Here is a 27,675-nt window from a genome sequence, read left to right as displayed (position 1 = left end):
AAATTGATACACTTCTAGCAAAATTGATAAAAAGACACAAAAGAGTAAATAATAAGGCAATACATGAACAAATCTATGCATATAAATTAGACTTAGATGAAATGGACCAATTCCTTAAAAACCACAAAGTGAAGTAAGTCAATCGGAGAAGGACAAACAGTGTATGTTCTCACTCATTTGGGGAATATGAATAATAGTGAAGGGGAATATAAGGGAAGGGAGAAGAAATGTGTGGGAGATATCAGAAAGGGACACAGAACATACAGACTTCTAACTCTGGGAAATGAACTAGGGGTGGTGGAAGGGGAGGAGGGCGGGGGGTGGGGGTGAATGGGTGACGGGCACGGAGGGGGACACTTGACGAGATGAGCACTGGGTGTTATTCTGTATGTTGGTAAATTGAACACCAATAAAAATTAATTTATAAAAAAAAAAAAAAAAAAAAACCACAAACCAAAAGTCACCTCAAAATAGGTAACTTGAATAATCTTATAACCATTAAAAAATATATACTTAGTTAAATCCTTCAGGAAAAAGAAAAACTTCAGGCCTAAATAACTTCACTTGTGAATTCTACAGAACATTTAAATAAAGAACATTAATTCTACACATCTCTTCCAGAAAACAGAAGAGGGGGATACTCTCAAATTATTGGATGAAGTCAGTATCAGTCTCATACCAAAACCATACAAAGACAGTATAAAAAAAGAATACTATGGAAAAACATACATCGTAAACATAGATGTAAAAATCCTCAACAAAATATTAGCAAATAAAATTCAGCAATATATAAAAAGAATAATACACTAGGACCAAGTGAGGTTTATCCCAGGAATGAGGCTGCTTTAATATTTGAATATCAATCAATGTAATCCACCATATTATAGTCTAAAACAAATACAACTGTATCAACAGCTGCAGGGCAGAAGCACTTGACAAAATCCAATATCCATTCATGATAAACATATATGGGCAAACTAGGAATGGAAAGTAAATTTTTCAACCTGATCAAGGGTATCTACAAAAACTCTACAGGTAAGATCACACTAATGGTGAAAGATTAACTGCTTTCTTCCTAAAATCAGGAACAAGGCAAGGTTGTCCACTGTCACTGTTCCTATTCAATATCATAATAGAAATCCTATGCAGTGCAATAAAAGCATGCATGTTGGAAAGGAAGAACTAAATTGTCCCCATTTGCAAATGACATAATTGTCTATGTAGCTAATTTCAAAAAATCTATAAAATAAAGAACTCCTGGAGGGGGCGGGGCAAGATGGTGGAGGAGAAGGTTCCCCAAGTTCACCCGGCCTGACCAACTTACCTAGATAACTTTCAAATCATCTGGAAAAAATACGAATTCCACCTGAGATTTAAAGAAAGAACAGCCGGAATGCTACAGAGAGAAGACTGTGCTTCTAACAAGGCAGGAAGGCGGAAAAATAAAACTAAAAAAGAATCCAGTGGGGGAGGGGCCCCGCAAGGAGCCGGGCTAAGGCCGGGCGGTGAAAACCCAGCCCCAGAGAAGCAGGAACTTTAAAAATCCGCACCTATTGTTCCCGGGAGGAAAGGCACTTAGCAGGGAAACCCGGCAGAACTGCAGTGGGGGCAGTGGAGCCTCCAGTCCCCTGGAGTCACTAACAGAGGAGCTGCACCCCAGGGAGAGAGCACGCCACAGACTGTGGGACGAGCTCGGTAAAGGGCTGGAGCGTGCGCCCTGTGGGACCTCAAGGAGAAGCTCCGGCGGCAGCTCCGGATGGAGGGGACTGCACCCTACTGCCTTCCGGAGCCACGGCCGCAGGAGGGCGAATCCAGCAGCACAGGCCCAGATCGCAGGGCGCGGAGCTGACGCAACCCAGGATCCTGCGCTCCCTGGGGCCAGGCGGAAGCAGGGAGGACACAGGACAGCTGGCACGCTCCTCTGCCGGCGCCCCCCAAGCTGTGCAGGTCAGCATGCCCCGCCCCCAGAGGATCCAGGCCAGTGTGGACTGGGAGACTATGGTAGTTAGTACGGGAGCGGACTCCAGAGCTGGAAGGCTGGCCGCCGCCAGTGTGGTTGTTCCTCCAGGTGTCACCCTGTGTCCGGGATGGAGCGCGGTCCCCAGGGAACAGGGGCCTCACAGGATAAACAGCCCGGCACCTGGCGGGGTGGGGGGGGGCAGCTCCCCCAGGGGCAAACTGCTGAGAATCAGCACAGCAGGCCCCTCCCCCAGAAGACCAGCTGGAAGGACAGGGGAAGAGAAAGTTCTTGGCCCAGCAGCACTGGAAAACTCCAGGGGAAATAGAGGGATTTACAGTATTTATAACCAGAAGATACCCCTCCTTGGTTTTTTGTTTTGCTTTGTTTTTTGTTTTTTCATCTTTTTTTTCTTCCTTTTTCCAGTACAACTCGTTTTTTGCCACTCTGCACTGAGCAAAATGACTAGAAAGAAAAACTCACCACAAAAGAAAGCATCAGAAACCGTACTCTCTGCCAGAGAGTTACAGAATTTGGATTATAATTCGATGTCAGAAAGCCAATTCAGAAGCACAATTATAAAGCTACTGGTGGTTTTGGAAAAAAGCATAAAGGATTAAAGAGACTTCATGACTGAAGAATTTAGATGTAATCAGGCCAAAATTAAAAATCAATTAAATGAGATGCAATCCAAACTGGAGGTCCTAACGACGAGGGTTAATGAGGTAGAAGAACGAGTGACATAGAAGACAAATTAATGGCAAAGAGGGAAACTGAGGAAAAAAGAGAAAAACAATTAAAAGACCATGAGGAAAGGTTAAGGGAAATAAATGACAGCCTCAGAAGGAAAAATCTACGTTTAATTGGGGTTCCAGAGGGCACCAAAAGGAACAGAGGACCAGAAAGCATATTTGAACAAATCATAGCTGAGAACTTCCCTAATTTGGGGAGGGAAACAGGCATTCAGATCTGGGAGATAGAGAGATCCCCCCATAAAATCAATAAAAACTATTCAACACCTCGACATTTAATAGTGAAACTTGCAAATTCCAAATATAAAGAGAAAATCCTTAAAGCAGCAAGAGACAAGAGATCCCTAACTTATATAGGGAGAAATATTACATTAATAGAAGATCTCTCCACAGAGAACTGGCAGGCCAGAAAGGGCTGGCAGGATATATTCAGGGCCCTAAATGAGAAGAACATGCAGCCAAGGATACTTTATCCAGCAAGGCTCTCAATCACAATAGGAGAGATAAAGAGTTTCCAAGATAGGCAGAAACTGAAAGAATATGTGACCACCAAACCAGCTCTGCAAGAAATATTAAGGGGGCACCCGTAAAAGAAAAAGTCCAAAGAAATAATCCACAAAATAGAGACTGAAGAGGTATTATGATGACACTAAATCCATCTTTCAATAGTAACTCTGAACATGAATGGGCTTAATGATCCCAACAAAAGACACAGGGTTTCAGACGGGATAAAAAAGCAAGACCCATCTATTTGCTGTCTCCAAAGGACTCATTTTAGACCTAAGGACACCTCCAGCCTGAAAATAAAAGGTTGGAGAACCATTTACCATTCAAATGGTCCTCAAAAGAAAGCAGGGGTAGCAATCCTCATATCAGATAAAGGTTATCCTAAAGACTGTAGTAAAAGATGAAGAGGGACACTATATCATAGTTAGAGGATCTATTCAACAAGAGGACCTAACAATCATGAATATTTATGCCCCTAATGTGGGAGCTGCCAAGGATATCAATCAATTAATAACCAAAGTAAAGACATACTTACATAATAACACACTAATACTGAGAGACTTCTACACGGTGCTTTCTGCAAATGACAGCTATTCTAAGCACAACATCTCCAAAGAAACAAGAGCTTTAAATGATACACTGGGCCAGATGGATTTCACAGATATTTACACAACTTTCTCCAGAATAGACCACATACTGGGTCACAAATCAGGTCTCAACTGATACCAAAAAATTGGGATTGTCCCCTGCATATGTTCAGACCATAATGCTTTGAAACTAGAACTCAATCACAAGAAGAAATTTGGAAGAAACTCAAACACGTGGAGGTTAAAGAGCATCCTGCTAAAACATGAATGGGTCAACCAGGAAATTAGAGAAGAATTAAAAAGATTCATGGAAACTAATGAAAATAAAGATACAACCGTTCAAAATCTTTGGGGTACAGCAAAGGCAGTCCTGAAAGGGAAATACATCGCAATAGAAACATCCCTCAAAAAATTGGAAAAAATTCAAATACACAAGTTAAACCTTGAACCTAAAGGACGTGGGGAAGGAACAGCAAATAAAACCTACACCAAGCAGAAGGATAAAGTTAATAAAGATTTGGGCAGAACTCAATGAGATAGAAACCAGAAGAACTGTAGAACAGATCAACAAAATCAGGAGTCAGTTCTTTGAAATAATTAATAAGATAGATAAACCTAAAGGTTTAGGTCTTATTAGTCTTATTAAAAACAAAAGAGAAAAGACTCAAATTAATAAAATCACGAATGAAAAAGGAGACATAACCACCGATACCAAGGAAATACAAACGATTTTAAAAACATATTATGAGCAGCTATACACCAATAAATAGGCAATCTAGAAGAAATGGATGCATTTCTGGAAAAACACAAACTGCCAAAACTGGAACAGGAAAAAATAAAAAACCTGAACAGGCCAATAACCAGGGAGGAAATTGAAGCAGTCATCAAAAGCCTCCCAAGACACAAAAGTCCAGGTCCAGATGGCTTCCCTGGGGAATTCTATCAAACGTTTAAGGATGAAACAATACCTATTCTACTAAAGCTGTTCTGAAGCATAGAAAGAGATGGAATACTTTCAAACTCATTCTATGAGACCGGCATCACCTTAATTCCAAAACCAGACAAAGACCCCACCAAAAAGGAGAATTATACACCAATATCCCTGATGAACACAGATGTAAAAATTCTCAACAAGATACTAGCCAATAGGATCCAATAATACATTAAGAAGATTATTCACCATGACCAAGTGGGATTTATCCCTGGGATGCAAGGCTGGTTCAACACTCGTAAAACAATCAATGTGAGAGATCATATCACCAAGAGAAAAAACAAGAACCATATGATCCTCTCATTAGATGTAGAGAAAGCATTTGACAAAAGACAGCATCCATTCCTGACCAAAACTCTTCAGAGTGTAGGGATAAAGGGAACATTCATCAGCATCTTAAAAGCCATCTACGAACACAGCAAATATCATTCTCAATGGGGAAACAATGGGAGCCATTCTCCTAAGATCAGGAACATGACAGGGATGCACACTCTCACCACTGATATTCAACGTAATAGTAGAAGTCCTAGCCTCAGCAATCAGGCAACAAAAAGAAATAAAAGGCATTCAAATTGGCAAAGAAGTCAAACTCTCCCTCTCCGCAGATGACATGATACTGTACATAGAAATCCCAAAAAAGAGCAGCCTGGGTGGCTCAGTGGTTTAGCACCACCTTCAGTCCAGGGCATGATTCTGGAGACCTGGGATCGAGACCCGTGTTGGGTTCCCTGCATGGAGCCTGCTTCTCCCTCTGCCTGTGTCTCTACCTCTCTCTCTCTCTCTGTGTCTCTCATGAATAAATATATGAAATATTTAAAAATAAAAGAAAAGAAAACCCAAAAGACTCCACCCCAAGATTGCTAGAACTCATACAGCAATTTGGCAGTGTGGTAGGATACAAAATCAATGCCCATAAGTCAGTGGAATTTCTATACACTAACAATGAAATTGAAGAAAGGAGTCAATTAAGGAGTCAATCCCATTCACAATTACACCCAAAAGCATAAGATACCTAGGAATAAACCTAACCAAAGAGGTAAAGGATCTATACCCTAAAAACTACGGAACACTTCTGAAAGAAATTGAGGATGACACAAAGAGAGGGAAAAATATTCCATGCTCATGGATTAGAAATATTAATATTATGAAAATGTCAATGCTACCCAGGGCAATTTACACATTTAATGCAATCCCTATCAAAATACCATGGACGTTCTTCAGAGAGTTGGAACAAAAGCGGGTAGTGTGCATCTTCCTCTGTCCTTCCCCTGCTCATGAGTGCTCGTGCTCGCTCTCTTTCTCTCAAATAAATAAAATCTTTTAAAAAATTAAATGTTAAAATTTCATAGAACTATATATCCAAAGGTCCACTTTACTGTTCAAAAATATAAAAATTAGAGTTATAAAAACAGTATACATATTTTCTAGAAATGTGATTCTTTATCAAAAGGTGTACATTAACATCACTTATGGAGCCTTATAAAATATACATGCCCCTTTACCCAAAAAATACAAAAACATTAATTCAAAGGGATACATGCACCCCTATATTTATTGCAGCATTATTTACAATAGCCAAACTATGGAACCAGCCCAACTGTCCATCAATAGATGAACGGATAAAGAAGATGTGGTACATATATATAATGGGGTATTATTCAGCCATAAAAAAAGAATGAAATCTTGCCATTTGTAATAACATGAATAGAGCTAGAGTGTATTATGCTAAGCATAGTCAGTCCATGAGAGAAAGACAAATATCAGATGATCTTACTCATATTTGGAATTTAAGAAACAAAACAAAGAAGTAAAGAAAAAAAAAGAGAAAGATAAGTCAAGAAACAGACTCTTAACTATAGAAAATAAACTGATGGTTACCAGAGGGGCAGTGGGTAGGGTAATAGGTAAAATAGGTGAAGGGGATTAAAGAGCATACTTATCATGATGAATAAAATAAAGTAATAAGAAATGTTTTAAAATAACAAAAAATATATATGTATGTGCCTGGGACACACTCCCACAATTCTGATTTGATAGTATGGGATGGGACCTGGGCATTTGTGATTCTATGATCCATGCACTAAAGGTGCACCCCTAAAGTAGATGCTCATCACTTTAAAAGGAGGGATAATATACACGCACAAATATTAATAATCATTATGAGTTGCAGGATCACAGGTAATTATAATCTATTACTTTGCTATAACAAATGTGAATGTGCAATAAAAATAACAATAAAGTTTTTTTTTAAAAAATGATTCAGTTCATCATTCCAGCTAATAGAGGTATTTTATCTCTGATATCCATTTATTTTGAACCCTATTCCAAGTCTCATGCCATGCAATATTTGATGAGGGTATGTTTTCTGTTCTTATCTATATCACTAATAAGAATGTTGATTAGAACAATGTCCATGGTGGGCACCTGGGTGGCTCAGTGGTTGAGCATCTGCTTTGGGCTCAGGTCGCGATCCCAGGGTCCTGGGATGGAGTCCCACATCAGCCTCCCAACAGGGAGCCTGCTTCTCCCTCTGCCTATGTCTCTGCCTCTCTCTGTGTGTCTCTCATGAATAAATAAATAAAATCTTTTTTGAAAAAAAAAGAACAAAGTCCATGGCAATCCTATTACCTAATTTATTATTCTTCATTTCTATAAGATGAGAAGCATTTTCATGCTTTGCTGATATCCAAATATATCATGTCTACCATATTTTCCTAGTCTGTTACTTCAAAGTGACTCTGAACCACTCTCTGACACTCAATAAAAGATATTAAACTATATTACCTTTTCTTTCCAGTTATATTGTTAAGACTCTTCTGGACATAGCCTATCCCTTATATTTTCTTATAAACTCCATAGCAAACTCCATGGCATTGAACTCCATTCAATGCCATTCATCAACAAATATTTATTGGCACTCCACTATGTGCCAGGGACTATTCTGGACTATCCTTCCTTTGTGTAAACTGATAATTAAGTTTTCACAGCAGTATTCTCTCAACATCCAACCCTGATTAAATAGCTCCTGCCATGTCTGGTTCTGCCATGTCTGCCACACTGCCCTTCCTATTACCCAGTCTCACCCACAGCTTGAAAGACTTTGTCACTGACCTCTATTCAAATCACTAGATAGACTTTTACAAAATTCTGAGAATGATTAAACTGCCATACCATCATTGCCTTTTCTACAAATATTCTCTCCTTCCACTGAGTTTTCATAGTATCTTATGTATAACATTCTTATAGTACCTAATATATTCTTTTTTTTAATTTTACTTATCTTTCTGCATGTCTTATCCTGTCCCCTAGATCACAAGCTCCTTGAAGGCAGGAACCATGGGTCAGCTCTGTAGATCCGGAACATTTTTACCATGCTTGGCATCTGGTGATACTGAATGAATAATCAATAAAGAGAAGAGCAGCCCCTTAAAGCAGCAGTTGCCAGGCTTACCTGCACCTCTACCAACCAGTCCACAAGAATGGCCCTCATGCAACTATTGATGTCAGTCTGCTTGTTCATGTATTCTTTAAGTATGAACTTTTCCTGGAAGCAATAAAAACGAAATATTAATCCATAAACTCTTCTTATAGTTCAAAAATTGTAACTTATAAAAAAAGTACTTGCAACTAATCGCAGAAAAACAAACTGTAACAACATAATTAACTTCTTCAGTTCTAATTCATTATTTTCAGCTGGTATCAGAAAGGGGCAGATCAGAGTATCCTTTTCCAGACAAGTCCTAGTTATCCTTAGGAAATGGTTGCACAGCATATTCAAGCATCAGGTTGGCTATCGAGGAGTCCAGGGAGAAAATGGAATATGGGCAGGAATGCACATATATGACTCTGGATGAATACCAAACAGGTTCTGCCCCTTCTTTGCAATTTAATCTAAGGCACAATGCCATGCTATGTAGAGCAGTGCTTCTCAAACTTTAACACATAGCACCTGGGGATCTTTAAAACTCACTTTCTAATTTAGAAGGCCAGGTGGGGCTAGGTTTCTGCATTTCTAAGAAGATCCCAAGTGAAACTGACACTGCTGAGCTAAGGCCCATATGTGTAGTATAACAAAGTTATCTCTTACGTCCTCCAGGCTGTACTAGAAAAAGTGAAGAATTTGAAATCAGTTAACCAAACATGATGCCTCTATAGAAAAGACAAAATTTTCATCCTCCCTCTTATTCATGGCTTGCTAAAATTTCAGTTGGTAGATAATCTTGGTCCCATCTGTTCCGGAGAGAGAAAGAAAACTTGGAGTCAATGAATTTTAGTGGTCAAGGAGACCAGCAGATCTCAAAGGAGGAAGAAAATTTCACCAGGTTGGAGAGTGATTTTACATATGATGCCAGATACTTGCATAGAAAGGGCAAAGGATTTCTGACAGCAGCCACTCAGAGACTACTAGACACTGTCTCCTCAACAATTAGAGTGCAGGCTTATGGTCTTCAAGGTACTCAGACTTTTAGACCATATCCCAGCTCTACTGTATACTAGCTGTGTGACTCTTAGCAGTTTCTCCAATCAATAAAAAGGAGATAATAATACCATCATGAAATTATGGGGAGAAGATAATGTTATAAACCCCTTAGCCCCCAATGTCTAACTTACACTAAGCTACCAGTAGATGTCAGTTGTTGCTGTTATTATTTTAATCATCATTATTACCTCCCCTTTCAACTTGCATTTGAAGGATGGAATGAATGATGAGAATATGAAACCTAGAAATCCTCCCCCTCCAACAGCCACCTACATACCTCTCTCTCCTTCATGTAACTGAAGATATCCTTGGCATATATTGAGTTGAAAAATGGATCACCGTGGTTCCTGTCAATATCCTCCAATGGGGTCATCTGCTTGGAAATCACCAAAAAGATAATTAGGAGGATAAAGATTCTAAGGAAGGCTTAGCACACACACAATAAAGCATGCACTCCTTTCTTCCCACTGTCATCTTCTGCTAAGGTTCCTCAAGCCACATATATCCTGGGCCACAACACAGTACCCCTTGGTCCTTCAATCCTCATACTGCTAAAGTGGCTAAGAAATGTTTAGTCCTTCTTGTACATGCCTGCTCTGCCCTAGGAACTAGGCACCATTTTTACAGGTAAGCTCAAGACTCTTCAGGAAAAATACTCTTATTTTACTATTTCAACTTATGTTACATATCTTCTTACGTCACTTGTTTTGTTCCAATGCTTTGATCTAACCCAATTAATCTTCTTGGTAGCCTTTTCCTCTCTTCTACACCTTTCCCCAGTTTATTTTGCCTACAACAGGGGTATTTCTCCTCCTTCTTGCCAAATCTCATTCCTTCATCCTTCCAATTTACAATTAAATACCATCTTCTGTGGGAGATGCCTCTGTGGACATTACCCATCTTTGACTGGAGTCCACTGTAATGCAGACTGCAATTAATAAGAAAGGCAATTTCCTGACATGTACACACACACAAATATTCCAGATCCTTGTGGGTATTTCTGAAATAAATACTTGCTAATTGAGTACATTTCTATGCCAATTGGAAAGTCAAGAGATACCACAATGCCAACTTGATTTAGTATAGCTTACTATATACAGATCAATTGCTTAGGGAGGCAGGAAAAAAAATCTCTTTGCCAGCAGCCACCTATAGGACAACAAAGAACACGTCATTTAATTTAAGAAGAGAGAACAGAATACCTCCTTCTGTGAGCTCTTGCCCCAAGATGAGGAAGGTTTATTGGAACTGGATTCACAAACACTGGACTTGCTTGTGGTACTCAACTTGCCCACATTGGACATGCCTGCTCTGGATACAGGAGGAGTGCTGGGCACACATGAGCTGGTTTCAACTTGGAGGATCAAGGAATCTTCAAGAGAGTTATCTTCCTTTTGGGTGGGATTCTCTTGCAAGGCCAATGGCTCCTTCAAAGACAACTCCTTCCCAGTGCTGTGTTTCTCATTCAAGGAAATTATCTCCTTGAAATGGAATGCTTCATTGAGGGTAGGTTTCTCCTGAAAGGACAATGGCTCCTTGAAAAGGGTCTCCTCCTCACTTCTGGGCTTCTCCTGCAAGGCCAAGGACTCCCTTAGGATGGCCTCCTCAATGCTGGGCTTCAGAAAAGCCAGTGGCTGTTTAATAAGGGATTCTTCATTGGTAATGTTCTCCTGCAAGGCCAACTGCTTCTTCAAGAGGAATACCTCCCCCTGAGCAGTGGGTTTCTTCTTTAAAGATAATTCCTTCTCAATGCTTGTTGCCACTTTAGTGGAAAGCTCCTCCTTCAGAATTGATGGCTTATTTAAAAGGGATTCCTCATCAGTAGTGTTTTTCTCCTGCAAAGTCAACAGCTTCTTCAAGGAGTCCTCCTTGGTTTGAGTCTTTTGCAAGCCCAAAGCCTTCCAGAAGAGGGATTCATGTTTGTTGGCAGGTTTAGCACACAATGAAAATGGCTCCTGAGAAAGGAATTCCTCCTCAGTAGTAGGCCTCTCCTCTAAGGTCAATGGTTCCTTAATATAGGGCTCTTCTTCAGTGGTGGTCTTTTCTGGCAAGGTCAATGGCTTAGTTGAGAGGGACACCTCCTGTGGAGTGGTATGCTTCTCTTGCAGTACTGATGGATCCTGGAAGAGGAACTCCCCTTCAGTTGTAGACTTTTTATTAAAGGGCAATAGCTTCTTAAATAGTGACTCTTCTTCAGAGGTGGTCTTCTCTGAGACCAGTGGCTTCTTTAAGAGGAATATCTTCCCCTGAGTGATTTCCTTTTTCTTTAAAGATAATGGTGTCTTGGTAAGGATTACCTCCTCAGCTAAAGACTTCTCCCTAAGTGACACTGGCTCCATAAAGAAGGAAGCCTTATCTTTGCTAATTATATTCTGCAAGTCCAACAGTTCTTGGCAGATGGACATCATTATTTGAGTGGAACACTTCTTCTTCTTTAAAGATAAAGGCTCCTTGGTAGAGACCACCTCATTTGTGGTATGTTTCTTCCTAAAGGAAATTGGTTCCATAAGAAATTCATCTTCACTACTGACATTCTCCTGCAATGCCCCTGGCTTCTCCAAAAGGGCCACCTCCCCCTGCATGGTATGTTTCTCTTGCAACACAGGTGATTCCTTAAAGAAAGACTCCTCCTCAATGGCGGACCTCTTTTTAAAGGACAATGGCTCCTTAATGTGTGTCTTCTCTCCAGAGGAGGTCTGCAATACTAGTGGCTTCATCAAGCAGGACCTCTTACCCTGAGCAGTACACCTTTTCCTCTTCAGAGATGATAGCTTCTTGGTGGGGGTTGCCTCCTCAGTGGTACGTTTCTTCTTAAAAGCCAAAGGCTCCTTTAAATGTGACTCCTCCTCAGTTAGTGTCTTCTGCAAGGTCAAGGCCTTCTTCAAGACAGACACCTCCTCCTGAGTGGTGTGCTTCTCTTGCAACATGGATGGCTCATGGAAAAGGGACTCCTCAGTGGTGCTCTTCTTAAAGGGCAGTGGCTCCTTAACAAATGACTCCTCTCCAGGGGTTGTCTTTTGCAATACTAGTGGCTTCTTCAAGTAGTACATCTTCCCCTGAATGGTACACTTCTTCTTTATAGGTAACGGCTTCTTGGTGGGGTTTGTCTCCTTGGTAGTACATTTCTTCCTAAGGAACACTGGCTCCATAAGAAATTTATCCTTACTGTCTTTCTCCTCCTGCAGTACCTGTGGCTTCTTCAAGAGGACCACCTCCCTATCAGTGGTGTGCTTCTCTTGCAATGCAGAAAACTCCTGGAAGAGAGACTCCTCCTTAGTGATAGGCTTCTTTTTAAAAGACAATGGCTCCTTAATGAGTGCCTTCTCTCCAGAGGTGTTCTGGGATTCTAATGGCTTTTTCAAGTGAGCCATCTTCCCCTGAGTAGTACACTTCTTTAAAGATAATGGCCTCAAGGTGAAGGCTGTCTCCTTCTTGGTAGGTTTCTTCTTGAAAGCCAGTGGCTCCTTAATGAGGGGGGACTCCTCTTCAGAGTTGGTCTTCTGCAATACTAGTGGTTTCTTCATACGGGACACCTTCCCCGGAGTGATATACTTCTTCTTCTTTAAAGATAACATCTTCTTGGTGGCGGTTACATCATCTGTTTTAGGCTTCTTTCTGAAGTTTGTTGGTTCCATAAAGAAGGAATTCTCTTCAACAGCGATGTCTTGCAAAGCCAAGTCCTCCTGATATGTGCACATCTTCTTTAAGGATAATGTTCCTTTGGTGATGGCTACCTCCTCAGTTTTATGCTTCTTCCCAAAAGTGATCAGCTTTACAACAAACTCATCATTGCTGTCAGCCTCTTCCTGTACAGATGTTGGTTTCTCCATGAGGGATATCTCTCCCTTATTTGTGAACTTCTTTAAAAACAATGATCTCTTGATAAGGCCTGTGTCCTCAGTACTGGATTCCTCTTTTAAAATTAATGGCTTTCTGAAAAATGATGCCTCCTCAGTGGTGATTGTTCCGGAGGTGGTAGATCTCTCCAGAATGAGTGGTTTCTCTGTAATATTTGGTACCAAGGTAGTAGAGACTACTACTGGTGAGGATTCCAGCTTATAACTGTAAAAGAAACAATGTCTGGGTAAGAAGAACATAGTTCCTAGAATCCTCAACAACCATCTCACTTTGTTGCTGTATTTACCAAAAGTATAAAAGAGGAAAGGGCTTCAACCTCAAGAGACAGATTAAAGGGTAAAAAGAATCAATGGGTACCATAGTGAATCAAATAAGTAGTACACTGTATAATTTCTACGGCCTAGGCTAGCTAGGTTCTCACACTTTTCTGAAAAATTCTTCCTGAAATCCATGTTAGGCTTTCTTATATATGAATTATTTCATTTATATACAAAGTCTTTATTATAATACCACATTGTACGAGTATGAGTTATCTGCTATTATATAAGTCTCCCTCACTAGCTGCATTTTTCTTTGTCTATAACCACCAGGCATCTGGTAAAATGCAGGCTGAAATTAATACTGCTTGAAGGCTTATGAGAGAATTATAAGAGAGAAGCTTATGAGAGGCTTATGAAGTCTTAGAAAAGAAAGGTGGGCTGGTACTTAATGTTGGTGGTATCTAACCACATCCCCTTCAACCTAAGCTATTCATGAGATACTTTGCAGTGAAGAGAATAAAAAGACCAAAATAGACATTTGTTTAACATACGTCAGATTCAAAGCTTTTGTTTTGAACAGGATTTCATATTCAATTAGTGACTAACCTAGTATGACCAAATCACTGGAAGACTAGAAATCAGAATGAGAACTGAAGGCAAATACAATCATCAGTTTGAACAAGAGTAGGTGCATCCAAACTAGATATCATATGATTGCATTTATAAGATATGTCCAGAATAGGCATACCCATAGAGAAATATCCATGAAAAAAAGCATATTGGTGGTTGCCTATAGCTAGAAAGGGGCAGGGAAGAGGGGTAGAGAAAGGGGGACTGGGAAATGAAAAGGGGCTACTAATGGGTTCAATTTTGGGGGTGTGGGCAGCCCTGGTGGCTCAGCGGTTTAGCGCCGCCTGCAGCCCAGGGAGTGATCCTGGAGACCCGGGATTGAGTCACTCGTCGGGCTCCCTGCATGAAGCCTGCTTCTCCCTCTGCCTGTGTCTCTGCCTCTCTCTCTCTCTCCTCTCTGTGTATTCTCATGAATAAATAAATAAAATCTTTAAAAAAAATAAAAATAAATAAAAAAATAAAATTTTGGGGCGTGTTAAAAAGTTCTAAAATTAGATAGTGGTGATGGCTGTACAACTCAATGAATATAATTTAAAAACCACTGTACTGTTTAAGAAAAAAGTACCTGGAAAGGTTCCACATAGCCAGATAGATTCCAGGTCCCTCCCGATGAGAACTTTTAAAGGTTGTCTTCAGATAACCTAGTTATGATAAAGAGTATGCCTTCTGGAGCTGGACTGCCTGGATTCAAATCCTGGCTCCTCCACTTACTGGCTGGGTAACCTTGAGCAAGTTATCTGTGCTTCACTTTTTTCACCTATACAATGGAGATATTACCTCCTTCATACAGTTGATGTAAAGATTTGATTAATTAATAGGCAATGAAAACATGTAAAACAAAGAACAGTTCAAAACAACTGCATGCCAATAAATCAGATAACTTAGACGAAATGGACAAATTCCTGAGAAGACACAAACTGACTTAAAAAGAAAACAGAAAATCTGAGTAGACCTATAATAACTAAAAACATTGAATTAATATAAAAACTACCCATGAGAATATAAAAAATAGTGAAACGGAATAAAGGGCAAAGGAGAAAAAATGAGTGGGAAATATCAGAAAGGGAGATAGAACATGAGAGACTCCTTACTCTGGGAAACGAACAAGGGGTGGTGGAAAGGGAGGTGGGCGGGGGGTGGGAGTGACTGGGTGACGGGCACTGAGGGGGGCACTTGATGGGATGAGCACTGGGTGTTATGCTATACATTGGCAAATTGAACTCCAATAAAAAAATAAATGTTTATATATATATATATATAACTACTCATGAAAAATAGTCTAGGCTGAGATGGTTTTGCTGGGGAATTCTACCAAACTTCTAAAGAAGAATTAATACCAGTTTGTCATAAAGAAACCCAAGAAATAGAAGATATAAAAACAGTTACCAACTCATTCTATAAAACCATATTTCTCTGATACCAAACAAAGATATCACAAGAAAATTATAATGTGGTATCTCTTAAAAATACAGGTGCAAAAATCCTCCACAAAATACTAGCAAACCAAATCCAGCAACAAATAAAAGTATTATACATCATGACTAAGTGGGATTTGTCCCAGGAATACAAGATTATTTTAACATCCAAAAACTCATATATCAAACTATATTAATGGAATATAAAACAAAAGCAACATGATCATCTCAATAGATCCAGAAAAATAATTTGAAAAAGTACAACACCCTTTCATGACAAAGCACTCAATAGACTAGGATTAGAAAGGAGATTCCTCAACTTGATAAAGGGCATCTATGAAAAACTCAAAGCTAATATCATACTTAAGGGTAAGAGACTAATGCTTTCCCCCTAAAACCAGGGAAAAGAAAAGGGTATCCAACTCTTCTTTAGGGAATGGGATATTTGTAGTGTAGCAATATATAAGTCATATAACATTGCTGAAGCTTTAAGACAAAGCCCCTCTAATTCTCTGAATAAATTCCAAACTCTTTGCCATAATCTGCAAGGCCCTGGTGATCTGGTTCCTGTTTGCCTCTCCAAATTCATCTCTTAAGAAACAATAGTATAGGAAATAGGTATTGAGTATCTATAATATCATAGGTCTGGGGTGATCAGAGTAGGCTTCCTTGATAGAGTGACCAACTGTCTTTATTTGTGACTGAGAGGGTTCCTGGTATGCAGTATTAAAACTTGGCAAATCTTAGAAAAACTAGAATAAGTTGGTCACTCAATTCTTAGAAGACAAGGATATCCAACTCTTGACACTTCCATTCAACATAGTACTAGAGGTTCTAGCCAGGGCAACTAGGCAAGAAAATAAAATAAAAGGCCTCCAGATTGAAAAGGAAGAAATAAAACTATGTGTATTAGATGACATGATTTATATATAGAAAATCATAGGAATCCACACAAAAACTATTAGAATTAATATACAAGTTTAGCAAGGTTCCATGATATAAGGATCAATATACCAAAATCATACATGTTTCCATATCCTTGCAATGAACGGTATAAAAATGAAATTAGGAAAACAATTCCATTTACAACACCATCAAGGAGAATAAAATGCTTAGAAATAAATTTAACAAAAGAAATACAAAACATATTCTGAAAACCACAAAAATGTTGAAAGAAATTAAAGATCTAAATAAATAAAAAGATATCCCATGTTTGCGGGTTGGAAGACTTAATTTTAAAATGGTAATACTCCCCAAATTGATTTACAAGTTCAAGACAATTTCTGTAAGAATTCCAGCTGGCTTATTAGTGGACACGGACAAGCTGATTCTAAAATTTACAAGGAATTGCAAAGAACCCAAAATAGTCAAAACAATCTTGAAAAAGAGGGAAAAGTTGGAGGAGTCATACTTCCTAATTTCAAAATGCACTACAGAGCAACAACAACCAAAATAATATGGTATTGGCATAATGACAGACATGTAGATCAATGGAATAAAACTGAGACTTCAGAAAAAAACACTTGCATTTATAGTCATTTGATTTTTGACAAGGATGCCAAGATAATTAGGTGGAGAAAGATTAGTCTTTTTAACAAATGGTGCCAGGACAACTGGATATCTACATATAAAACAATGAAGTTAGACCCCTAACACACACTAACAACAAAAATTAACTCAGAAGGAATCGATAACCTAAGAGCTAAAACTTTAAGGCTCTGAAAAGAAAATATTAAATCTCTATAACCTCATATCTGGCAATGGTCTCTCAGGACACCAAAAGCATAAGCAACAAAGCAAAAAAACAAGTTGGACTTCATCAAAATTAAAAACTTTTGTGCCTCAAAATGATATCAACAAGAAAATGAAAAGACAACTCACATAATGGAAATATTTGCAAATTACATATCTGATCAAGGACTTGTATCTAGAAAATATGAAGAACTCTTACAACTCAATAATGAAAAGCTCAACAACTAAATTTTTTAATGGGCAGAGGATCTGATAGACATTCCTTCAAAAAAGTATTCAAGTGGGCAAATAAGCACATGAAAGATGCTCATCATTAGTCATCAGAAAAATGCAAATCTAAAGCACAGTGAGATATCACTTCACACCCACTAGAACAGCCGTAATAAAAAAAAAATAGTAGGGTTGGCAAGGGTGTAGAAAATTGGAAACCCTCATACAGTGCTGTTAGGAATGTAAAATAGTGCCACCACTATGAGATACAGTTTGGCAGTTCCTCATTGAGTTCAACACAGAATTACCATATGACCCAACAATTCTATTCCTAGGTATACATACAAAATAACTGAAAATAAGTCATAGCCACACTATTCACAATAACCAAAAGGTCGAAACAATCCAAATATCCATCAACTGAAGACTAGATAAAGAAAGTATGGTATATTCATACAATGGAATATTATTGGTTGATAAAAAGGAATGAAGTACTGATACCTGAAACAATATGGATTAACCTTGAAAACACTATACTAAATGAAAAAAGCTAAACACATGAGATCACACATTGTATAATTTCATTTATATGAAATGTCCAGAATAGGCAAATCTATAGAAACAGAAAGTAGATTAGTGATTGCCTAAGCTGGGGAGGATGGGGTAATTGAGAGGAAATAGCTTAAGATACAGGCTAGTTGGGTTCTGTTTTTCAGATTCATGAAAATGTTCTAAAATTCATTGCGGTGATGGTTGCATTAACTTCAAATATACTGAAAGCTACTGAACTACACACATTAAATGGGTGAATTGTATGGTGTGTAAATTATATCTCAATAAAGCTGTTAGCAAAAAGCCCCACTTAGAATAATGTGTGATTATAGTAAGCTCTTGATAAATGTCAGCTACTAGTTCTAGTGCTATTATTAAGGTCCATTCCACTGAACCCTGAATGAAGGCAAGAATGTTTATGGTATTTTGTGAGGATTTCCCTGCTAAACTCAGAATTATAAAAGAAATTCAAAAGAAAATAATACAGGGACTTAAAGTCAAAGTACACATAGAAATTCCAGGAATTTCATTTCAGCAAGAAACTAAGTAGGGATAAATGCTAATCTGGTTTGGTTTCTTTCGGCTAGGTAATTAGAAAAGTGTCCTGTGGACCTAACACGAAAATTTTCTGGAATTCCCCAACCTTTTTCTCTTACCCTTTGGAACCCATGCTTCAGCCTACTATAGCTATCTTGCTAATTCCTTCTCTTTTTTCCTGAAAGTAATTCCCACTGGGATGAGGAGAGGCTATAGAAAGGACTCACTCCACTCTCTAACTCTTCTTCTAATAAAAGTTTTCCTAGGGGTAAATCCTTCTTCTAATCCAAATGAGAATACTCCTATCTATTTGCAGAACCTGTGAACAATTCCCTATAACACTGGAAAACATAGGTTTCTGGCCTGGAGAGAGAGTAATTTCTCTCTAGTAATAAGAGACAAACCTCTCCCAAAAGCTTCTGAGATAAGCAGACTGCAAGCTATCAGCCAGCTGCTGAGTATCCCCGGAAAAGTTGCCCCCACAATCTCAAGCACAGACTAGCTCAAACAGGGACTGAATTACTAAAAGAGAAAAAAGATGAGCACAAGACCTTTGAGTAAACCTCCCAATGACAACAGCTCTTTCAATATGCACATTCCATGGAAAGAGAGAGAGGAGGCCTATAATACTTCAGTAACCACACCTAGGTTCAACTCAGCACCCAGAGGTTAATGTGGTAATCACTACCATGGCTCACTAAACATGTTCTCAATGTGGAACAAAAGGAGGTCAAAGGATGTCACGTACTCTCCTTTACCAGCTAAAACACTACCTTCTGAGTCCCTTCTTACTCACCTTACCATATTCACCTCATTGCTTTTGGCCAAACCAAGAGCAGGTGTTTTCCCTTTTATCTTCTTGGGAACATCTTTAACAAACTCCTTATTGGCTTCCTTCTTGAGCTGGGCAGGTTGACTTTGAGAAGCCTGCAAAAAATAAATAAGTAAATAAAAATAGTGGGGAGGGGCTGGGGAAGAAGGAAGAAAGGAAATCTAGAGAACTACAATTTACCTAATAAGTAGCTATAGAAAAGTTCTGACTCACATTCCCACCATGAACACATTGGGTGTTCCAAGGAATAATAATCAAAACATTTCACAACCAGTGTGGCACTTGTGCCAACCAATCACAATGGAAGCTAGCAGTATAGTAGTACTGCTACATATTAGCCAAAAAGCAGCTTCAAATGTTTCCAAAATACATGGAATATAGTTCTGATCTCCGTGTCAGGCATAAGGACTGGCAAAACCCAAAATGATGTTTTGTTAATATCACATTCCACTTTCACTCCATAAAATGTTCAGAGGGAGAGAAATATTATATAACTGGCTTTGCTACCTGGGTATACCAAGATCAGCTAGCGTTTCAGGGTAGACCTCTAACACAACACTACCTGTAATACATCTATCCCATCTCATTGAGGGGATATTTATTTAACATGGGGCTCTGGGGAGCTCTACCATAAATGCTAATCTTAACTAATTCTATTAAACAATAGAGGAGATCCTGAGATTATGAATAATATCAGTAAAAATAATTTTTTTAATTTTTATTTATTTATGATAGTCACACAGAGAGAGAAAGAGGCAGAGACATAGGCAGAGGGAGAAGCAGGCTCCATGCACTGGGAGCCCATTGTGGGATTCGATCCCAGGTCTCCAGGATAGTGCCCTGGGCCAAAGGCAGGCGCTAAACCGCTGCGCCACCCAGGGATCCCAGTAAAAATAAATTTAAAATGCCTTTAAAATGAAACTGGTACGCCTGGGTGGCTCAGTGCTTAAGTGTCTGCCTTTGGCTCAGGCATGATCCTGGAGTTCCAGGATCGAGTCCCATATCAGGCTCCCTGCATGGAGCCTGCTTCTCCCTCTGCCTATGTCTCTGCCTCTCTATCTCTAAGTATCTCTCATGAATAAATAAATAAAATCTTAGAGAGGAGGGGCAAGATGGCGGAAGAGTAGGGTCCCCAAATCACCTGTCCCCACCAAATTACCTAGATAACCTTCAAATCATCCTGAAAATCTACGAATTCGGCCTGAGATTTAAAGAGAGACCAGCTGGAATGCTACAGTGAGAAGAGTTCGCGCTTCTATCAAGGTAGGAAGACGGTGGGGGGGGGGGGGGGGATAAAGAAACAAAAGGCCTCCGAGGGGGAGGAGCCCCGCGAGGAGCCGGGCTGAGGCCGGGGCGAGTGTCCCCAGGACAGGAGAGCCCCGTCCCGGGGAAGCAGGAGCTGCACCAACCTTCCCTGGCGGGCGGAAAGGGGCTCGCAGGGAGTTAGAGCAGGACCCAGGAGGGCGGGGATGCCCTCGGGCTCCTGAGGACACTAACAGACACCTGCCCGCACAGGAGAGTGCGCCGAGCTCCCTAAGGGCTGCAGCGTGCACGGCGGGACCGGAGCAGCTCGGAGGGGCTCCGGGGGCTCCGCAGAGCGGCGGCTGCGCGACCGGGAGCGCGAATCTAACAGCGCAGGCCCCGGAGCACAGGGCGCCGGGACACAGCCCAGGATCCAGCCTCCCCCGGGACAGGCAGAGGCCGGGAGGGCCCGGACAGCTAGGACGCTCCTGCTCCAGCTGAGCAGACCAGCGGCCCCGCCCCGGAGCCTCCAGGCCCTGCGAACAGAGAGCCCCGTAGTTCCTGCGGGGGCTGAATCCAGGGCTCCAGAGCTGCCATAACCAATGTGGCTGTTGCTCCTGGGGCCTCACGGGGTAAACAACCGCCACTGAGCCATGCACCAGGCAGGGGTGGAGCAGCTCCCCCAAGTGCTAACACCTAAAAATCAGCACAACAGGCCCCTCCCCCAGAAGACCAGCTGGACAGACCAGTTCCAGGGGAAGTCAAGGGACTTAAAGTCTACAGAATCAGGAGGTTCCTCAAATAATTAAAAATAGACCTGCCCTACGACCCAGCAATTGCACTGTTAGGGATTTACCCCAAAGATTCAGATGCAATGAAACGCCGGGACACCTGCACCCCGATGTTTCTAGCAGCCATGTCCACAATAGCCAAACTGTGGAAGGAGCCTCGGTGCCCATCGAAAGATGAATGGATAAAGAAGATGTGGTTTATGTATACAATGGAATATTACTCAGCCATTAGAAATGACAAATACCCACCATTTGCTTCAACGTGGATGGAACTGGAGGGTATTATGCTGAGTGAAGTAAGTCAATCGGAGAAGGACAAACAGTGTATGTTCTCATTCATTTGGGGAATATGAATAATAGTGAAAGGGAATATAAGGGAAGGGAGGAGAAATGTGTGGGAAATATCAGAAAGGGAGACAGAACATAAAGACTTCTAACTCTGGGAAATGAACTAGGGGTGGTGGAGGGGGAGGAGGGCGGGGGGTGGGGGTGAATGGGTGACGGGCACTGAGGGGGACACTTGACGGGATGAGCACTGGGTGTTATTCTGTATGTTGGTAAATTGAACACCAATAAAAATTAATTTATTAAAAAATAAATAAATAAATAAATAAAATCTTAATAAAATAAAATAAAATAAAATAAAACTGAACCTAATTATATTCCAAATAAATACCATAACCATACCCTATGGGAGAAAGAAAACAGAAGAAAATATAAGAAACAACTAATCCAAGTAAACAGAGTATTGGACTATATACCCTCAACATACACATCCTCAATCAGGATGGGTTTGTGGGGTGGCAGAGAATATTGCAATAAATCTGGAACTCTTTTTAACAGGTTTATTATGGTGGTATGGATGAAATAATTTTGAAACCCTTTCAGATGTGTTACAGTATTGAGTAAATGTATTGATGTCCTCATTGTAGAAGAAGGAATATACAAATATGGATTGGGGAATGCAAGGAAAAATCCTACATATTGGAATGGGAGCTGTGCAAATTCATGATCTTAAATAGGTGTATGTATATATACATTTTGAGTAGACAGGTATATGTACATATGTGTGTGCATCTGTGTATGTAGATATATGTATATGTATGTTTAAGTACATATATATGTGTATGTGTATATAAAGATTTAGTTTAGACAAAAATCATCAGTGGATGCTAAATCTAGGGGAAATTTTGATGAAGAGCAGGTTATTTGCAGGCTCTTAAGTGTGACCCACATACCACTTATTAGTTGCAAAAGGAAAAAAATAAACAGTAATTATACAGAGGGAAGCCAGACAACACCGTGACTGGGTAATCAAAATTTAATATCACCATTGAGGGATAGATGGATATCATATGCCTCCATATGTGATATTCTCAGAAGGACAGAGTATCTCAGAATATCCCAGCACCAGTATCACCTACACAGTATCCCAGCCCAAGAATGTATAACATCAATCTAGTCACATGGAAACATCAGACAAACACAAAATGAGGAATGTTCTATTTTTAAAAGGGTATCTAGGTAGGACTGTATTCTTCAAAAATAGTAATGTCAACAGAAAACGAAGGCAGGCTATGGAAATGTTCCATATTAAAAGCAGCTAGAGAAATGACAAGTAAATATTCGTTTACTAGAAGATAAAAATGCTTGTAACATTGACCTTAGAAGGTCAACCGGAAAAATTGGAATATGGGTAACAAATCACATGAAAATGTTGTTATCGATGTAAATGTATAAAGTTGTTAACAGTACTGTGACAATTTCTCTGGGAGGTGTGAGTGGCTCAGTCAGTTGAGCTTCTGACTCTTGGTTTTGGCTCAGGTCATGATTTCAGGGTCATGGGATCAAGCCCCACACTGGACTCTAGGCTTAGTGGGGAGTCTGCTTGAGATTCTCTCCTCCTTTTGTCCCTCCCCTTGCTCACTCACTCCCTCTAAAATAAATAAACAAATGTTTTTAAAAAAAAACAATTTGAGGAAATAAACACTGAAGTACTTAGGAGTAAAGAGCCATGATGTATGTAAGCAAATGGGATAAAATGTTGACTACAGGTTAATCTAAGTGAAGAGTATATGTATATTATTTATACTTTTATTTTTGCAATTTTTTGTAAACTTGAAATTATTTCCAAATGAAATATTTTAAAATATGCCTTTGTATCATCAGATCATAATAAGCAACTGCGATCCAACAGGGATATCTTTCTTAGGCCCTCAGGCCATCCACCTCTGCTCCTCAAATAGTTTGGCACCGTTTTCATTTTATCTTCTTACCTAAAGTTTTACAAACCCTCTATATATATGGAACTGAGATTCAGAATTGGAAAAGAGTTGCATTCTTGGCAGGAGAGAGATGGAGACCCCAACACCTGAGGTGAAACGCTCTACTTGCCATATGTGAAAGTTCAAAGCACTAATGTTCTCAGATCTAAACTCAAGGGGACCTTAATTTGAACTTCCTTTCAACTATTTCTCCAAAAAAATAAGAAAAATGTGTCCTACTGACACAAAACCATTTAGGTAAATGTGGATATATTCCTATCTCCTTGTCTACTGGCTTAGAACCAGCTCTTATACATCAAAAGCCTTTCCCATGCTGGAATGATAAAGGAGAGGAAAAGAAAAACACAGCAGATAAATTAAAACAGATCAATTCTTTTGACAGACCCGGACCTCACTAGTGAATGCTGAGGAAAGAAAACAGGTATGTGGACATAAAGACTTAGTATACTGACAGGAATACAGACAGGAAAAAGCAAATAATCATATAGGGAATCCCCAAAATTCAGAGCTCAAACAGATGAACTCAGACATCTGCAGAAATGCCCAATCCTAGGAATGGCTTAGGCACACTGTAATGATTAAAATTTCTCTGGAAAACACCAAAGACCATTCAAGGCTACCAAAGTGAATCTTCAAAACTAGAATTCAAGAAGTTGCTGCGGCCAAGTTCAAAAAGGGTGTTGCCTGTGTTCTCTAGGATTTTGATGGATTCTTGTCTCACATTTAGATCTTTCATCCATTTTGAGTTTATCTTTGTGCATGGTATAAGAGAATGGTCTAGTTTCATTTTTCTGTATGTGGTTGTCCAATTTTCCCAGCACCATTTATTGAACAGACTCTCCCTTTGCCAGTGGATAGTTGCTTTATCGAATATTAGTTGGCCACAGAGTTGAGGGTCCATTTCTGGGTTCTCTATTCTGTTCAATTGATCTATGTGTCTGTTTTTGTGCCAGTACCACACTGTCTTGATGACCACAGCTTTGTCGTACAACCTGAAATCCGGCATTGTGATGCCCCTGGCTCTGGTTTTCTTTTTCAATATTCCCCTGGCTATTCGGGGTCTTTTCTGATTCCACACAAATCTTAAGATGATTTGTTCCAACTCTCTGAAGAAAGTCCATGGTATTTTGATAGGGATTGCATAGAATGTGTAAATTGCCCTGGGTAGCATTGACATTTTCACACTATTAATTCTTCCAATCCATGAGCATGGAATATTTTTCCCTCTCTTTGTGTCTTCCTCAATTTCTTTCAGAAGTGTTCTGTAGTTTTTAGGGTATCAAACTCCAATAAAAATATAAATATATATATAAATATATAATTTATATATAAAATTATATATATATATATATATATAAAATAAACTTGACTTCCAAAGGGAATTGGGCTAAGTTTCTGGGAAGCTAGAGGCAGAGCTACTGCTCAGAGATGCCTTGCTTTTCCCACTCTCACCCTGGATAAGGATGTAGCCTAACAGATATCACACTCAGTTGGAGAACCAGAGGGCTATGGATGATATCTGCACATATTTCCTATTTGTTTGTGTTTGTTCTTTTTGAATGGCAATATAAACTTCATGGGGAAAAAAAGGACTGAGACATGGAAAAAAATTTCTCTTATGCTATGAGACCTTGCTTTTGCACAATGTCACCACTCCTTCCATCAGGGACTCTGGGGACCAAGGGAAGCTGCACTAATGTGAGCTGTATCTGTTTCCGATTTGTATGGCTACCTTATTTCAGCCAAGTTTCTAGATCCATGGTTAAATAAGTCAGGAAACAAATCTAACCTTACAGGCCTGTGTGGAAAGAGTCTTTCAACCAGTCTACAGCAAATCAGAAATTATTCATAAAGCTGTAACCTAAGCATATATGTTGTAATCTGTATGGGGAAGAGACTATGTTAGTACAAAGGTAGTCACACAGCAGCATCTAAAGAGCAGAGACCCAAAGGACAGAACATTACCAATGCTTATCTAATCCTGCTCAAGGGAGTAAAATATTATCTAGTAGATACAAGTATTCTGGTAGCCAGAGAAGGACACTCTATTATGGAGGGCAGGAATAGTTCACTAGGATTCTCTCTATCCTAGATGAAACAGACTTATAAAACAACATTGAGCAAGTCCTAATGTGTAGATATAATTATGGTATATACCTTATAGAAATTAATGAAGATTAAGGGAGCTGATACAGGAGAAAGTGTTTAGAATAGTACAAAGCACATGTTAAGCACTCAGTAGTCATCATTATCTAAGACCAAAAATTACCTTTGGCCCAATTCCTTTGTTTTTTCATCTGCAAATAGTGATGATTTTACTTTTTTCTGTCATATTCTAATGTTTTTTTACTTATTTCTCTTGGCTGATTGCTCTAGCTAAAACTTCCAGTATTGCTTTGCCTTTTTTAAAATTTATTTCTTTTTATTGGAGTTCAATTTGCCAACATATAGCATAACACTCAGTGCTCATCCTGCCAAGTGCTTTGGCCCAATTCCACATTCAGTTAGTAACAGTTTAACTATCAATTCTGGGTTTTGCTGGTATCTTAATAATACCAGAAAAGAAGTAACTTGGAAGTAAACTCAACAATTCTCATCAAAATTGAGTTTCTCAGTCTCCACAACTGAAGACCAGGTCACGGAACTGTGGTCCTCAATGGTTCTGTACATCAGGCAGCATTTTGATTGTCACTATGAATGGGTTGCTGCTGGAATTTAATGCCAGGAGCCAGAGATGCTGTGGCTGAGGACAACCATATACAATAGAAAAACTACTGCACCAAATGCTCATAGTGCTAGAATTGATAAACAGTGCCTTGAACTACAATGAATCCATCGAGATACTTACCTCCAAGGCCTAGGGAACTAGCTGAGCCACATCTGGACTTTATCTAAATGTAAGATCCCATAGCTCTTATATTTATCTATAATTTCATATCTGATAGTCACTCTGCTGCTTCCAGAAAGTTCAGCCAATTAATCCCAATGATATGTGCCAATAGAAGACCTCCTGTGGTATCTGAAATTGGCTCATTAATTCCAAGTAAAATTTGCTCTCAAAATTCTAGAGAGGGTCAGGGTCTGGTAACCCACAAAGGTCCCTTAAGGAAGAGGTTATCTAAACCTTATGCAAAACCACAGCAGAGAATTAGACTAGCATACTCACATTGGTGAGATCTTCAAAAGCTGATCTTTTTTTGCATAGTCTTCTAGGTGAAGATGAAGATATCTTTTCTTGATAATTCTCCCCTCTCTAAAAAAGTAAAAGAGGTAAATGAGTATATCCAATCATGAACACTTTTCAGGGACTATTGGGTCATCTATGGGGCTCAGGGGGAAACTCCAGAATCTCCAAGCAACTGGGGATGCATATAACAAACTATAACACAAGGAAATGTTAGCACTCACTGCTGCTTAGAGAGTCCCTGAAGAAGGTAATCATTGATCATGGGGATAAGACTAAGATGATGACCTTCAGTGTAACCCTTAGAATGAGCAAAATAACTTGGTAAAGTTAGTTTTCCCTCTTAGTTCTCTCATCTTTATGGTTATCTGATCCAAGATTAACAACTATCATGACCACCCCCTGCCTCTCTCCCAGTCATTCCTTTAATATGGATGCTCTCAAGTGAATTAGTTCAATAATTTAACAAATATTTAAGTATCTCTTGTGTTGAGTATTTAAGACATTCCCAATAAGGACAATAACACACATATCTAGGTACTGGTCCAGGATAACCTCTTTACTATTACTAGCTGTTAACCTTGGAAAAATCACTTACTCTCTTAGCCTTAATTTTCTTATCAGTAAAATTGGAATGATAACCTAACTTATTTGAGGATAAAATGAGAAAATACGTATTTTTAAAAGTCTGTATAGAGGTGCCTGGGTGGCTCAGTCACTTAAGCATCCAACTCTGGATTTCAACTCAGGTCATGATCCCAGGGTCCTGGGACCAAGCCCAACATCAGGCTCCGCCCTCAATGGGGAGTTTGCTTGAGGATTCTCTCTCTCCCCCTCTGATCCTCCTCCCATT

The 27,675-nt window shown here is 39.6% G+C and overlaps 1 protein-coding gene across 4 annotated transcripts in view; it reads right to left on the bottom strand.

The window, feature by feature from the left end:
* Positions 1-27,675, bottom strand: part of CCNB3 (cyclin B3) — a 75,022-nt gene that overhangs the window by 41,380 nt on the left and 5,967 nt on the right. For all 4 annotated transcript variants that reach the window (XR_008666221.1, XR_008666220.1, XM_055338825.1 and 1 more), the window contains exons 3-7: positions 26,805-26,891; positions 19,285-19,415; positions 10,477-13,336; positions 9,552-9,647; positions 8,246-8,338 (exon numbers count right to left, since the gene is read on the bottom strand). Coding sequence is in view for 2 of the 4 variants with exons in the window: in XM_055338825.1 (XP_055194800.1) it covers positions 8,246-8,338; positions 9,552-9,647; positions 10,477-13,336; positions 19,285-19,415; positions 26,805-26,891 (3,267 nt within the window). In the remaining 2 variants the exon portion in view is untranslated. The remainder of the gene's footprint in view (positions 1-8,245; positions 8,339-9,551; positions 9,648-10,476; positions 13,337-19,284; positions 19,416-26,804; positions 26,892-27,675) is intronic.

The sequence above is a fragment of the Nyctereutes procyonoides genome, unplaced genomic scaffold (genome assembly GCF_905146905.1).
Source record: "Nyctereutes procyonoides isolate TBG_1078 unplaced genomic scaffold, NYPRO_anot_genome, whole genome shotgun sequence".
NCBI lineage: Eukaryota > Metazoa > Chordata > Mammalia > Carnivora > Canidae > Nyctereutes > Nyctereutes procyonoides.
This window is presented reverse-complemented; position numbering and strand designations above follow the sequence as displayed.